This window comes from Mixophyes fleayi, chromosome 6, assembly GCF_038048845.1.
Source record: "Mixophyes fleayi isolate aMixFle1 chromosome 6, aMixFle1.hap1, whole genome shotgun sequence".
Classification (NCBI taxonomy): Eukaryota; Metazoa; Chordata; class Amphibia; order Anura; family Limnodynastidae; genus Mixophyes; species Mixophyes fleayi.
The window spans coordinates 219,594,951-219,609,336 of NC_134407.1; the positions used below are offsets into that span (position 1 = coordinate 219,594,951).

At 40.8% G+C, this 14,386-nt stretch overlaps 2 protein-coding genes across 3 annotated transcripts in view; one reads left to right on the top strand and one right to left on the bottom strand.

Annotated features, from left to right (window-relative positions):
- LOC142159791 (uncharacterized) overlaps positions 1-14,386 on the top strand; it is a 1,176,369-nt gene that overhangs the window by 935,088 nt on the left and 226,895 nt on the right. The gene's annotated exons all lie outside the window — the stretch shown is intronic.
- LOC142160639 (uncharacterized) overlaps positions 8,792-14,386 on the bottom strand; it is an 81,116-nt gene continuing 75,521 nt past the window's right edge. Inside the window, exon 10 of the mRNA XM_075215502.1 lies at positions 8,792-11,812. Within this exon, the coding sequence (XP_075071603.1) occupies positions 11,008-11,812 (805 nt within the window). The 3' untranslated portion in view covers positions 8,792-11,007. The remainder of the gene's footprint in view (positions 11,813-14,386) is intronic.

Sequence of the window (14,386 nt, forward strand, 5' to 3'; positions counted from 1 at the left end):
TGAGCTTATGTATTAGATGCTCTCTTTTTATTGTCCTAGTTTTGCTTATTACCGCTGCCAATTGCAGATTTCTTCTGCTGGTTTTATATGTTTACACATGGAGATATATTCCCCATTTTGATCGGGGTTACTACAAGAGTGTCTGTTTTTGAGTTTTTTTCTTCCTCCTACCCCCGGTGTACAGCTGGATCCTAATTGCCATACATTGTGTGCGGTGTCAAACAGCATCAGCTGAGAAGCACGAATACGTGAGGCTGGATATACAGCTTACCGCCCGCACTCACCTGAGTTTCTGACTCCACAGACATCAGTGTGCTTGAAGTGGTGTGTCAGCCACGGACCCGCTTAGGTAGGCATTCCACCGTTAGTGACATTGTCTGCGGTCCGGACAGATATCTCTCTGCCGGAGCTCCATTTGGAGGTGGGAACGGAGCGGCTCATCACTACACAGACGGAGTCAGTGAGTAGATATAATTCTATTTTATCTCCGGTTGGATTGTTATATACTGGGATTATGGAGTGTTATTTTTGGACACACTAAACATGACAGCTACTCGAGCTCTTTGTTTATATACATCTATGCTCAGATAGAGCTATATACTGCTATCAAGACGTCACTCTCTATTGCAGTGGGACACCTCTCCAGTGTTTATCATCAATCTATATGATTTTCGGCACTGCATCTATGAGGAAGCCATTAGAACAGCTCATGGATTATTCTGTTTTATTGTGCACACCACAATTTCAGCTACACCAGAACAGCTGTTTATACTACACCATCTAGTAGCATTGTGGTCTGCCAAATCTCATGAGCAACGTTTATTACATACTTTTCTATACACATATTTTTTATTTTTTATTACTTTTTTTGAGTCACAGTGCACAGTGACTCAGTTATACTCATTGTCTTCCTTAATCAGTGTTGATGCAGCATCAATAGGCTATTTATACATGTGGTTTTGCTTTTTATGTAATAAATGTATTTAATAGTCCATTCATGATTTTTGTTTTGTTGTTTTTTATATAATTGATATGACACACTTTAGACAGCTTGGTCCATAGCGCTGCAATCTTTATTATTTTATTGTCAGTTTTTGGGTGGACGCAGCCACCAGTTTTTGGCAGCAGCTTGGCCTTGTCTGATTTTTACTATTTCCATCTATTTGATACTGTGAATTTATCCGATCCAGTATCTTTAGCTATATAGCATATAATATATTGGCGCCACGCTAGGGTTTTGTTTGTTTTTTTTATTGTCATTCGATCATGTTTAGGATTGTATTCACAAGCCAGGCAGTGTGGCTTTCTGTGCCTGATTTAATCACCTAAATTAGAAAATGTGCATTGTATTCCTATGCCTTAACATCCCAAAACACAGAAGAGAGCCAAACACACCCCTACAGCCTGAGGCTATTCTGTGGGTATAAGAAATGAGTAGTGAAGTGTTCAGGGTAGACTATTAAAAAAGATCAGGCTGGTGTAGGAAGTAATGGTTCCTGCCAACTGGTGGAGGACGGAGATCAGGAGAAGGACTGCGAGGACCCTTAATCCTCTTCCTTTGGATAAGTTACCCCAGGTCTTGTGAATCTGTGTGCTCACCAAAAGTGGTCCTGCCTTGCTGGCAGTGGTCCTGCCAGCAAGGAAGGACCACTGCCTTGCTGGCAGTCACTGAGGCTTCGCACTCCCAGGAATTGTGCTAAGGATCGTAGTAGGGGCTGGTAACAAAGCATAGGCCTATAGTCAGATATCCCAAGGTGGCCATAATAGGACTGGTATGAGAAGATTGTCTCATCAATCTGCGTTGGCAACATGCACAATTTGGTTTTATGCGTCCATAACAAATCCTGTACAAATGTCAGAAGCTTTTCAGTAACGTCTAGAAAAACACCTTGTTCAGAACAATGAATGATACATCCTAGTTTTGCTAATAAACTGACAGGAGCATCAGCAGACAGGAGAAAAGAGTGGTGGTCCTCGAGCAGGCCCAGTCTAACCTTCACAGGATCAGATTTATTCAATTGCACAACTCTTCTAGACACACTCACAGCATTCAGTTTCAGAAGAAACAGGAAGAGATGTATCATTAGAAATGAGAGACAGCATAGCCCCTGTGTCAAAAACAAAATGTATTGTTTGTCCGTCAAAGACTTACCATTGGTTCAGGTACATAATTATTGTCACATGTCATTGTCATGAGGGGGGGGGGGGCTGCAGAAATCTTGAATGATGTAATTGTCAGTGGCATTATTTGTCTGTCTGTCTCTGCATGTTCTGTCATAACTCTACAGTGTGGTCTATTTGCCCATTGTCTACAGGGTTTCTTTTTACAGTCATAAGAGACATGTCCCTTTTTCTGCCAATTATAACATGACATTTTTAGATGTTTTCTCTGACCCGTTCTGTAGTTTGATCTATGAGCCATCCTGTAAGTGTCTTCTGCAGCCTTAATTTGCATATACATCGTGTTTGTTTCTGTCTTTGTGAGGTTAGTTTCATGCTGTTTTATAGCTATATATATATATATATATATATATATATATATATATATACATACATACATACATGAGATTACTAATGTTTTGGCACAGGCACAATGAGTGTCATTAATTACAATAAGTAAAATAAAATCTTAATTCTAAGGTCAACACCTGCACAAACTTAAACCAGAGATGTATAATTAGTCCAGAGTAAACAGCACACTTTCAACCAAAGTCCAGAATACTTGTGTAGGAATCGATCATGCACATACTTATATAACTCCTGCTTTGATGTATAATAGCATAATCTAACACCACTCCAATACAGTATCCTATTACACTTAACAACATCATCGTGGAACGTTTGCCATAAACTTTATTATTAATTGACAACTCTGCAGACTGAGCTGTCAGAAAGTACGATATATCTTGTAGAGTTTAAACTTAGTGTTACTTTGTGAGGAAACTGGGCTGTGCTGTTTCGAATTATACTCAGTCATTCAGAGAATTAATCAAGACCGCCCACATTAAATGGAAAACAATCTATTAACCCGGCACTGAGACGGGACTTACAATTGCATTTGTTAGAGCAATTATAAGGTTAGAAGATATTTGATATCAAAGCTAATAACATAATAAGTGGGTTATTGCACTGCTATTAAATTGGATACAATGTACTGTATGGCATTTGTATTAAATGCAATGCACTGTTTGGCATTTGTATTAGAAATAAACAGAAATGTATATGTATCAATGTGTACTAGAATTAAGGATTAAGAATCAATTACACAAAACTTAAATTATAGACATCTATGGTTTGATTTCTTTGCATGTGTGGATTGCAAGGGTTGTTGTTGACATTTGGTGTACATTTTATTACAATAGCCACATTAAATATATATTTACTGAGAAAAATGTTGATGTGTTCAATACTTATTTCACCCGCTGTCTATATAAATATATATAATAAACTTATTCTTAATATTTGACATCTTTAGCCTCCATAGGTAAATTAGCGCAAAGGCTCATATATCTGCTGTATATCAATCTACTAGAGGTGGTGGGGAACATCATTATTTCCCTGATGACAGCTTATTGTACATACTTCAAATAGAAGGAACAGTGTTGTTGTTATTCTATCAATGCCCCTGTATAGGTCATTGATAACAGTGAGAAACAAACAATACAGAAGTGGAAGTTGCTCAATCAATTTATAGGTTCATAACAGGTGCTTGAAAGGGTGGGGTTATCCTAAAAAAGACCACCCTATTATTAAAAGTGCCGTGGAGTGGCGGGTGGCTTTCCATACATTTGCAAATGTGTGCAACTGAGACTTCTGCATTTTTATGTACAAGTAGAAATGGCAGCTCCTTTGCTGGTTATAGCAGTGTGCTGGGGGATTTTCTCTGTATTTGTTCCTTTCAGGATAACCCCACCCTTTCAAGCCCCTGCTATGAACCTATAAATTGATTGAGTAACTTCCACTTCTGTATTATTATGTATAGTTTGGAGCAGAGAAGGGAAAGTTGGGACATGATTGAAACTTGAAAATATATCCAAGGTTTTAATGAGGTACAGGAGGGAAACATTCTTCAAAGGAAGAGAAATATTAGAACATGAGGACATGCACTGAAACTGGACTGAATTAGGTTCAGAGGAAATTTGAGGAAAAATGAATTCACAGAAAGGGTAGTGGATAAGTGGAATAGCTTCCCATCAGAGTGTTATGGCTGACAGGGAACACCAAAAACTTGTAGAACAGACTGAAGAGGTCTTCACCTATAGCAAGCCGCCTTTCCCGTAGAGCTGGAGGCGCTCACAGGTACTCAGATGCCCCCAGGACTTGAACTCAGAGTAGTACAAGTTTATTGTGTCACCACAGCACTGGCAAGGGCCAGATAGGAGGCAGAAATGGAGTCCAGTAGTCAGGCCGAGGTCAGAGGGTAACAACAGACAGCAGAATGAAGTCCAGGCAAGTGTCGGGGGCCGCAGCAGGCAACGTATCCAGAGAACAAGCTAAGGTCAGAGGTCACAGGCGATTCAATGTGGTCCAGAAACAAGCCAGGGGTCATACACGGGTAATCAGAACTAGAGACTCCGCACAGGAGCAGGGAACAGGAACAGGGAGCCTAGCTACGCTGAGAGCTATAACTGGCAATGAGGCTCAGTCCTCACTGCCTTAAGTAGTGAGGGGAACCAATAGGAGCAAAGTGCCAGTGAGCCCCCTCCCTAATACAATAAGAGCCTTAAATCCCTCTGCGTGCATGCGCACGGCTCTAAGATAGCTGGCCGGGTGCTGCGGCAGGGGAGACAGAGCGTCCCGTTGTTGCCCAGGCAACCGGGACATGGAGGGCGGAAGTGATGTCCCGGTCGTCATGGAGACGACCGGGACACCCGAGGCAGCAGGAAGCGAGCCCGTCGGGGAGCCGCGGCTCGTAACACAGAGGTGGTAGAGGCTAATACAGTAGAACAATTTAAACATCCTAGGGATAGACAGAAGGATATCCTTATAAAGAATCAAGGATAAAAGAGAAATTGAGTTTACCATAGGTAAAAAAATGGGCATACTAGATAGGCCAAGTGGTTCTCATCTGCTGTCGAATTCTATGTTTCTACACTTGTAGAAATGTTCTCTCTCTCTGTGGCTTGGATTATTTCCTCAATAAATTTACCATGATATTCAGTGCATGTGTCAGCTGCAGGTTGAGAGTAGTCATAATTTTTGTCCAATCTTTTACAAGGGTATAGAGTGCCTTGATTCTGTCTAGCAACTCTTTCATTACCCTTTCATAATCATCTCAACTTTTCATCTCATCTGGTTTGATATCAGCTCCTCTGACCACAGTGTCTGTAAACTTTTCTCCAAATATCAAATTAAACAACTGTTATATATCTGAATAAATAGGACTATGCACAGTATAGATTAGATTCAAATATTTTAAAGTCCCCCTAGTATCTTTTTTAGGGTTGGGGTATCTTGTGATCATTTCCCTTAAGTGACAGTAGGGGACATGCACCATCCACTCCACTAAATGGTGAGGTTGTTGAACTTCAGTGGATTTGGCCATGGTACCGTAACTAGCCTTAAGGGCATTTGTTGTACCACTTCCTGAGTGTTATCAGTGACATTTGTACAAGATAAAATACTACCTCTACAGGCTAAAGTGAAAAATATAGAGGCAACATGCCTTTTTGGGGTTAAGGTTAAAGGTTGCTCCCTTACTATATCGGCATACAAAGCTACAGGTACGGCAGCATCGGGCACCCTGGAAGTATGCACTGTCACATTTCTTTCATGGTATCCTGGGCTCTCTGTGGACGTTAATGTAGACAGCTGAGAACTGCTGGTGTCTGCTTTTAGTTCTATTCCCCCCTCAGCAGCACTAGGCTGAGCAACAGGAGGGGCTAAAGCTACTAAGTGCATATGAGTAGCAGATTCAATAAAAGTAGAAGTATCCTCATCACTTTGGCTAACTGTTTCACCCATGTACATTTGTAGGACATATGAGATGGACGTTTCGTGGTAAACTTATTTTCTACAACCCAGATTATAAGACTTTCATTCAACAACTCTGTTTATTAACACATTTTTCAAATTATCCAAAATTTCAACATGAAGAGGTACCGGTTATAGGGAAGGTCAATTTGTCAGAACTCTGATCATGTCAGCGCTTAAGGTACTTGCCAGCAATTAAATCATGTTTTTTTTCTCTACATATAACTAGCTTCTGGACCCCTATGATATTTCCAGAATCAAAGATTGATCTTTCCTCATTTTAATAATAGATTCACAACGCTAGTTACAATATTTAACTTTCTGTCTGGATCCTCTAAACCGCAGTAAGTACAAGTTACCCTTGACTTAGCAAGACTTTGTCACCGCCTCTGGTGAAAGGGTCAACAACACAAAACCAGGAACAACAAATAAAACATTTAAGTTTATACAATGACAAAAATCAATAACTAGAGGTATAATGACACTGGCAAAGAAACCTTAACCTTGTTATCAAATCAATACACACATGAATGAAAATGTAAATAACATATCAAATTATGACCAAACAGCACAGAACGTTGATCAGAGCCCACTTCCAATAGTTCAAAACAACACAGACAGTTCCTAATGAGAACACAGGAGCAGAAAACAAGTTCTTACCTCGTGGCGGTCACCAGTACGGTTATCAGTAGTCTGTCAGTCCCTGTGGGCTCTTGAAAGATGGAGTTTAAGTAAAAAACACCACCTGTCATAGGTGTTGTCAAAGAAGAGAGGTCAGAGGATTTGATAATAAAAGAGAGTCAAGTGTATTAACTCGTGAACACAGACCATCTGTCATCATATATCAGCAGGCAAGGCTAGTACATTTTCACTTATGCTTTATAGACATCTTGGCATCCATGCACAGAGGGGTTTGATTTACACTTGCAATGACATTTACGATGATTGAATGACTTAATTGTGTGCGAAGAGAATGTGACTCCCTGACCATAATATGTCAAGGAGAGGCCCTATCTCTGTATGGAGACATAATTTCTCTTATCGATGTTTCTAAATAATCAATGGTGCCAGCCTGTGCTGGCCGTGAATAAGAAACATTCCAAGAAGCATGAAAGACAAACATTTTAATTTCATATAAAGCAGAAGCATATAAGCACAATGCTGGACCCCATTTTGTAACCCAGATAGATCATTCAAACAATTCTATATCGCTATAAAACATTGAATACATAATACATAAAACCTGGTCAAGAGCCATCATCTTGTCTTAGTCTAAAGCAAGGATATCAAACTAGCGGCCCAAACCCCTATTTTTTGTGGCCCACCAGAGCCAGCCAAGAAAAAGAAAAAAAGATACTCCGGTGCCTTACTCCTTCGCACTGAATCAGTGGGGAGTGCACAGGGAGTAGCCATGATGGACAAGACAAAAGAGAAAAAATCTGAAAAAAAAGGCAAGAAAAAAGTAAGTGATAGGGAGCAAAAGAAGCATAATGGAGGGCACAGTGTGAAACAGGGTTGACATGTAAAGGGGAGTAAAAGCAGCATGAAGGGCACAGTGTGATGAAAGGGGGTGACAAATTTGCATATAAAACTTTTTCTTGCGGCCCACACAATCTTAGACTTTGATTATTTGGCCCAATTGGGGTTTTGAGTTTGACATGCCTGGTCTAAAGCAATCTGTTTTCCATCAAAGTCCAGTTGTAGCAGGTGCAGGGGATCCATCCACTGTCAGTTTGGAATGGAAAGCATGTAGCCAAGATTTATTTTCTGTAACCTTTACCGTTGTGGTGGTCATCAGTAGAACTTTGAAGGGACCTTCCCAAGGACTTGGAGAGGAGATGAACAGAAGTACCTTTGATAAGGATTCAGTCACCAGGTTGGATGTTATGGGCCAAGTTTGTGCTGTCTGGAACCTGGGAGATTTAACTCATTCCTGTTAATTACTAATGGTCTGTGTAAAATGTTGGCAATAATGCGCTAGGTTACTTACCACAAAATGCATAGTTGGCCCGCTTAGATCCAAAGTGGTAAACCCCTATGTTACCATGTGAGAAGGCAATTAATGGGCTACTGGTTTAATACTAGAATTTTTAGAGATAAGGTTAATGTAATTTTCATAATAGTGTGAATCACTTGTAGAATCTCGTTTGTGTGTGTAATATTACCCTCTGAAGGAGATGCTTCCAATTTTGGCATTACAGCACCCTTCAGATGTGTTTAGTTGCACAGTGAAATGTTTGATCCTTATATGGTCACTAAGTGAAGGTAAACAGAAGGGTATAAATTTGTTGTTCTGCTGTGTCTGTGTGAGGATTCACAACTCTAGCTCCAGATGACAACTGTAGATAACTATTCACTATGACAGCTACAAACACCTTCTCTCAGTTACTGTAATCAGCACACTGCTAAGAACAGCAATCTAGCTAGTCTCCTCACCTGGACCACTGTACAGCCTTATCTACTCTGTAATCAACCCTTCAGTGAAAAGGTCAAGGCAACCAGAACAATTTATCTCACCTGTTTCTAGACTTTATAAAGTCCCTCAGTTCAGTACAATGCTATCCTACTTTCGCCAATCCATTGTCATCACTATTCTACCTTCTACAATCCTCTGACTTCACTACCAGTTTCCTCAGAACCAAGAGGCTGGACCAGATGTGGTGTGTCTCTTATAACTACCCCAGTCAAAAGGTTCTTTCGTGGGAGCTACCAGCACTGTGGCATTCTGTTCAGCTGTACTATCTTTGTGATTGCATGCTCTATTGCAATAAATGAAAAATGCTTAAAGAAATAAAATATCCAGATATTGATTATCAGTATACATTCTGTAAATGTATTTATTATAATTATATTTTATTAATAAGACGCCACAAAAGGTCTGTAGTTCCGTACATGACATATACAGAAAACAGTGATCCATAACACATTACATGACACATGAAGAACAAAATACAAAAGGCCAGACATACTGAATGAATAAATATACCGTTAACATGGAAACACAGATCAAATAATTTACAGGACAACGAATGTGATGGTAGTGGCCAGTGTGAAGTAGGCCTAAGATTAGGAAATCAGGAATAGGGAAGCAGATCATGTGGTACAGAGGGTGATGGAATATTAGAAGGAGAACACAATGAAGAGGGCCCTGCTCGTGAGAGCTTACATCCTAAAGGAAACTGGGAAACACAAATAATATGGTATCAACTAGGGGTGAAAGTTAGGAGGAAGGCTGTTAGGCTTGAATAAAGAAATGAGGCATACTTGAGGCCTTTGAGAGTAGAGTTTAACTTGATGGGTGTGTGTGAGATCATTACACAGCTGGAGAGCTGCCCCGTCAATGTTCTTGAGGCGGAAGTGGGATCAGGTATTCAGTGAAGGAGTGAGGCGGCGGTCATTCGAAAAGTGAAGGGGACAGCAAGGAGTGTAGGAAGAGATCAGCTTGGTGATGTAAGGTGGGGGGATTAATTAAGAGCTTTGAAGCTGATGCTAAGAAGTTTAAATTTAGTTCTGTAGGCCATAGGGAGGCAATTTAGCAACTGATGGAAGGGGACAGGAGAGATAAAGTGGAGGGAGAGAAAAATAGGGCAGGCAGCACCATTGATGATACACTTAACAAGGGTAAGATGAGAGTCAGGTAGGCCAGAGAGAAGAAGATTACAGTAGTCAAGGGGAGAGATTACAAGAGATTGGCAAGAAAGGCCCGTATCTTGGATATATTCTGCAGGAGGTAGCAGGATTTTGAGAGGGACAAAATGTGAGGTTTGAAAGAGAGGGAGGAGTCGAGGATGATGCCAAGACATCGGACTTGAGCGACAGAAAGAAGGGTAGTATTATTAACAGAAATAGAGAGTGTGGGGAGACAGGAAATCCCTGGAAGGGGGGGGGGGGCAATTAGTTCAGTTTAAGAAATCCAAGATCAGATTGCTAAGAGACAACATGAGGCACAATACATAAAGGAAGAGGAGAGGTCAGGAGATGAAAGATATATTTGGATATCATTAGCAACTCTATGTTGGTACTGGAGGCCAAAGGAGTGGATGAGAACACCAAGGGAGGGCGTGAAGTGGGAGAAGAGCAAGGGCCCAAGAACGGAATCTTGGGGAACTCTGACAAATAAGGGCAAGGGAAGACGGGGGGATGTGGAGTCGTGCAGAGACTGAAAAGGAGCAGTTGGTGAGGTAAGAAGAAAACCGCGAGAGGACAGCGTTACAGATGCCTATAGATTTGATAGTTTGCAAAACAAGGGAATGGTCCATGGTAACGAAGGCAGCAGAAAGGCCAAGAAGGATAAGAAGGGAGAAGTGTCCTTTTAGATTTAGTGAAGAAAAAGCCATTAGTGATCTTAGTGAGGGCAGTTTCGTTGGAGTGGAGGGAGCGAAAACTGGATTGGAGTGGGTCAAGGAGTGAGTGTGAATAGAAAAAATAGGCGAGACGGTTGTAGACATCCCGTTCAAGAAGTTTCAAAGCGAAAGGAAGGAAGGAGATAGGGCAGTAATTAAAGAGGCAGGGACAAGATATGGTTTATTGAGTAGGGGAAATGAGAGCATGTTTAAAGAAAGAGGGAAAGATTCCAGAGGAGCAGGTTAGGTTGAGGTGGGCAGGGTGGGAGCTGGCCTCAAGAGAGAGGGAGAGGGGAAGTTGGGAGGAATGAGGTCTTGTGAACAGGTGGAGGGGGTTGAGAAGGAGAGAAGGGTACGGACTTCATCTGCAGATACCGGAGTGAAGGAAGAGAAGAAGGGTGGGCTAGAAAGTGGGATTGACAATGGGGTGGAGGAGAAGGAGACAGTGTCCACAGAGGGTGGTGGGAGGGGAGACCTGGGTGGAACAAGAAGTGACTGGGAAAAGATGTCTTGAGGAATTGACTCACTTTTGGAGATGAAGTGTGTAGCAAAGTTGATAGCATTTGCAATTATAAAAGGCACTTCTTTACAATGTTTACATCATTGTTACAACCACTGTTTCATATCTCATCAGCTCATGGAAATTGCTTTTATTGTGTGTGTATTACCTGATGTTTTAGAAGAGACAGTTTTATACAAAGACTATTTCCAGGTTAGTACAAGCAAATGGCTTCTCACCAGTGTGAATTCTCTGATGTGTTGCAAGACTGGATTTCTGTGTAAAACATTTCCCACACTCTGAGCATGAAAAAGGTTTCTCACCTGTATGAGTTCTCTGATGTTTAACAAGAGTGGATCTATCTGTAAAACATTTCCCACACTCAGAACACGAAAAAGGTTTCTCACCTGTATGAGTTCTCTGATGTTTAACAAGACCGGATCTATCTGTAAAACATTTCCTACACTCAGAACATGGAAATGGTTTCTCACCTGTATGAGTTCTCTGATGTTTAACAAGACTGGATTTATCTATAAAACATTTCCCACATTCAGAACATGGAAATGGTTTTTCACCTGTGTGAATTCTCTGATGTACAACAAGATCTGATTTGAGTGCAAAACATTTCCCACACTCAGAACATGGAAATGGTTTCACATCTGTATGAGTTCTCTGATGTTTAACAAGACTGGATTTATCTGTAAAACATTTCCCACATTCAGGACATGAAAATGGTTTCTCACCCCTGTGAATTTTTTGATGTTTAACAAGACTGGTGTTAACTGTAAACCGTTTTCCACAATCAGAACATGGAAATGGTTTTTCACCTGTATGAGTTCTGTAGTGTCTAGCAAGATATATATTATCTGGAAAGCATTTCCCACACTCAGAACATGAAAATGGTTTCTCACCACTGTGAATTCTTTGATGTTTAACAAGATGTGATTTCTGTGTAAAACATTTCCCACACTCGGAACATGGAAATGGTTTCTCACCACTGTGAATTCTTTGATGTTGAACAAGACCTGATTTATATGTAAAACATTTCCCACAATTAGAACATGAAAATATTGTATCGCCTCTATGAGCTGTAATAGGTGTAGAAATATCTGAGTTATTAGGAAAATATGCCCCATGATTAGACGGGTCAGATGATATATGTGCACTGTGAAGCAATTGGTGCATATTTTGAGTAATGGGTTTTCCTCCTGGAAAATCTTTTATGATGTTGTTATCTTCTACTTTATATCCTGGAGACAAAACGAGATATCCCTCTGAGGTATTCCGGCTTTTGTGTTCATCTGCTGGAAATAAAGTAGATGTATGGAAATTAGATATTGAGTAGCAAATTTTCATACATTTAGTGAGTTCAAGATGTTCAATTGTTTAATTTCTACTTGCAGACAAGAACACTTCATTACACATCTAAGTGTACAAATATGATAATACTAGGATGTTAATGTAGGATCCCAGAGGAAAATCCTGGTATCTAGGGGTTCAGGAACACACAGGCAAAGTAAAGATGTGGATACAGCTGTACCTTTGCTACAGATAACTGCAAACAATAGAATATATATATCAAACAATACCTTAAACAACATCCACTGATCAAAATTTAACCATCACCCAGTGACACCCCAGTGTTCAATAACCTCAAATCGTTTATAAAGAAAAATGGGTTTTCTTTACCAGTCCAAGTTATAGGGAAATGATGATGTCCGTGATTAATAAACTAAACCAGGCAGAGCAAACAAATCTGCTTGCCCAAGAAAAGCTTGTAATCCAACAGTCACAATAATCCCAGGAAAAAATCCTTAGCACACCGGCAGGAGCTGCGACTCCAAAGCCAAAAGCATTTAGAAGCAAATGACACACACACTAAAATCTCTCCTATAGGTCTTTTTAAAGGGACAAAATTTCCCACATTGGAAAACCCACCCCCTAAGGGGCTGGAGACGGTAGGAGAGAGCTGTCATCACAACATGGTTTTCTATCCTGATGTTTTGGAGCCTAGGAGTCTGACACAGCTCCAGGTAGAACAATGGCTACTCAACCAGTTGCTGACTGACTTTATCCTGGTTAAGTCACAGGGCCTCCCTGTTTTAACCCCTTCTAGGCATTTGTGAAATCAGAGGGGCTTCAGGGGCTGCTGGTTTCTTGTTTGTAAGAGGGGAGTGATGCCTTGGTCAGGAAACAGTACATCCACCATGTTGTATACATTTGATCATCATATTGGATTACATGTAACCCACCTAGGTAAACTTAATTCCTTCTTGATAGGTTTTTATCCACATTTAGACTGTGTAACAAATAACAGTAGTAAATTAAAACAAACCAATGTTCAACTAAACACAAACATCTTATCATCCTAAGTGTTTAAGATGACAGATGGGGAAGATGATGGCTGTCAGACCCATCTTGTCACAACATACAGCAATTATACAGATAAAACATTGGCTTAAAATATAACACATTACCAAGTACATTGCATAGACCCAGCCACAGGGACATACACAGTCACATATGACAATGCAAAAACGCAGAGTTTGGTGTGTAATATTTCCCAAGCACACACATGGACCAGCCTCTATCATAGGACAGGGAGCCTCATTAGTCAGCGACATTGTAGAATGCTCATACAGACACTGCCCACACACACACAAACGTTGGAGCTCTGGTAGTAGAGCTGACATGGGCTACAATAACACCACATCCTATCCATTGGTCTACAGTACACAAGGTTCACCAAGTGGAAATGTAGGTAGCAAGACAAAACAGTGAAGCAGTCTCTATATGTCTATCTAAACAACATCAGGCAGCATAGACACGTGGTCAGATTAATGTCAGTAATTTAGGCTGAAGCCTCTGTGTAGACAAGCACTGAGAGGGAAGGAGAGCAGCTTGACAGAGCAATACAGCACAGTAGGAAATAGCAACACAGAATGATGAAGGCACAGAGCGGAGGAGAGCATTAGCACTGAGTAGGAGAATGGAGCAGGGCACAGACGGGCAACAGGAAAAAGTAGGAGAAAGCATAAGGGCAGAGCAGGATACAGACAGGTCAGAAGACGAAGAGCAACAGTACAAAGCACCAACCACAGAGATATGAGGGGAGCTATGGTACAATGATGGGTGTGTGATTATAGTTCTGTTAGTGCGAGAAGGTAGAGTTTGTGTGAAGTGTGTGTTGTGATGGGATGTATGCAGGAAATAACCTGCTTTAGTATTGCAGTGTTACACATACTGAGAATAAAACATTCAGGAATTATTATACAAGTAAAATAATAGGTAATGTTACATATACTATTGCACGGGGAGGATCATGGGTAATACCAACCATCTTATCACATTGATCAGTAATTGAATCACTATGGTGACGTCTCTTGTACTGATGTATGAGGACCACAAGAGTGTGAGGAAGAGACTGGTCAGATCTCTTGGTTGGTAGCACACACTGATATGATGTGAGGAGGAGAACAGGGGTCTAATAGGGGCTGAAGGACAGACAAACTGAGTACTTTGTAAACCACCTAAGACTATTAATGCGAGCCTCCTTTCCCCCATCTCTTCA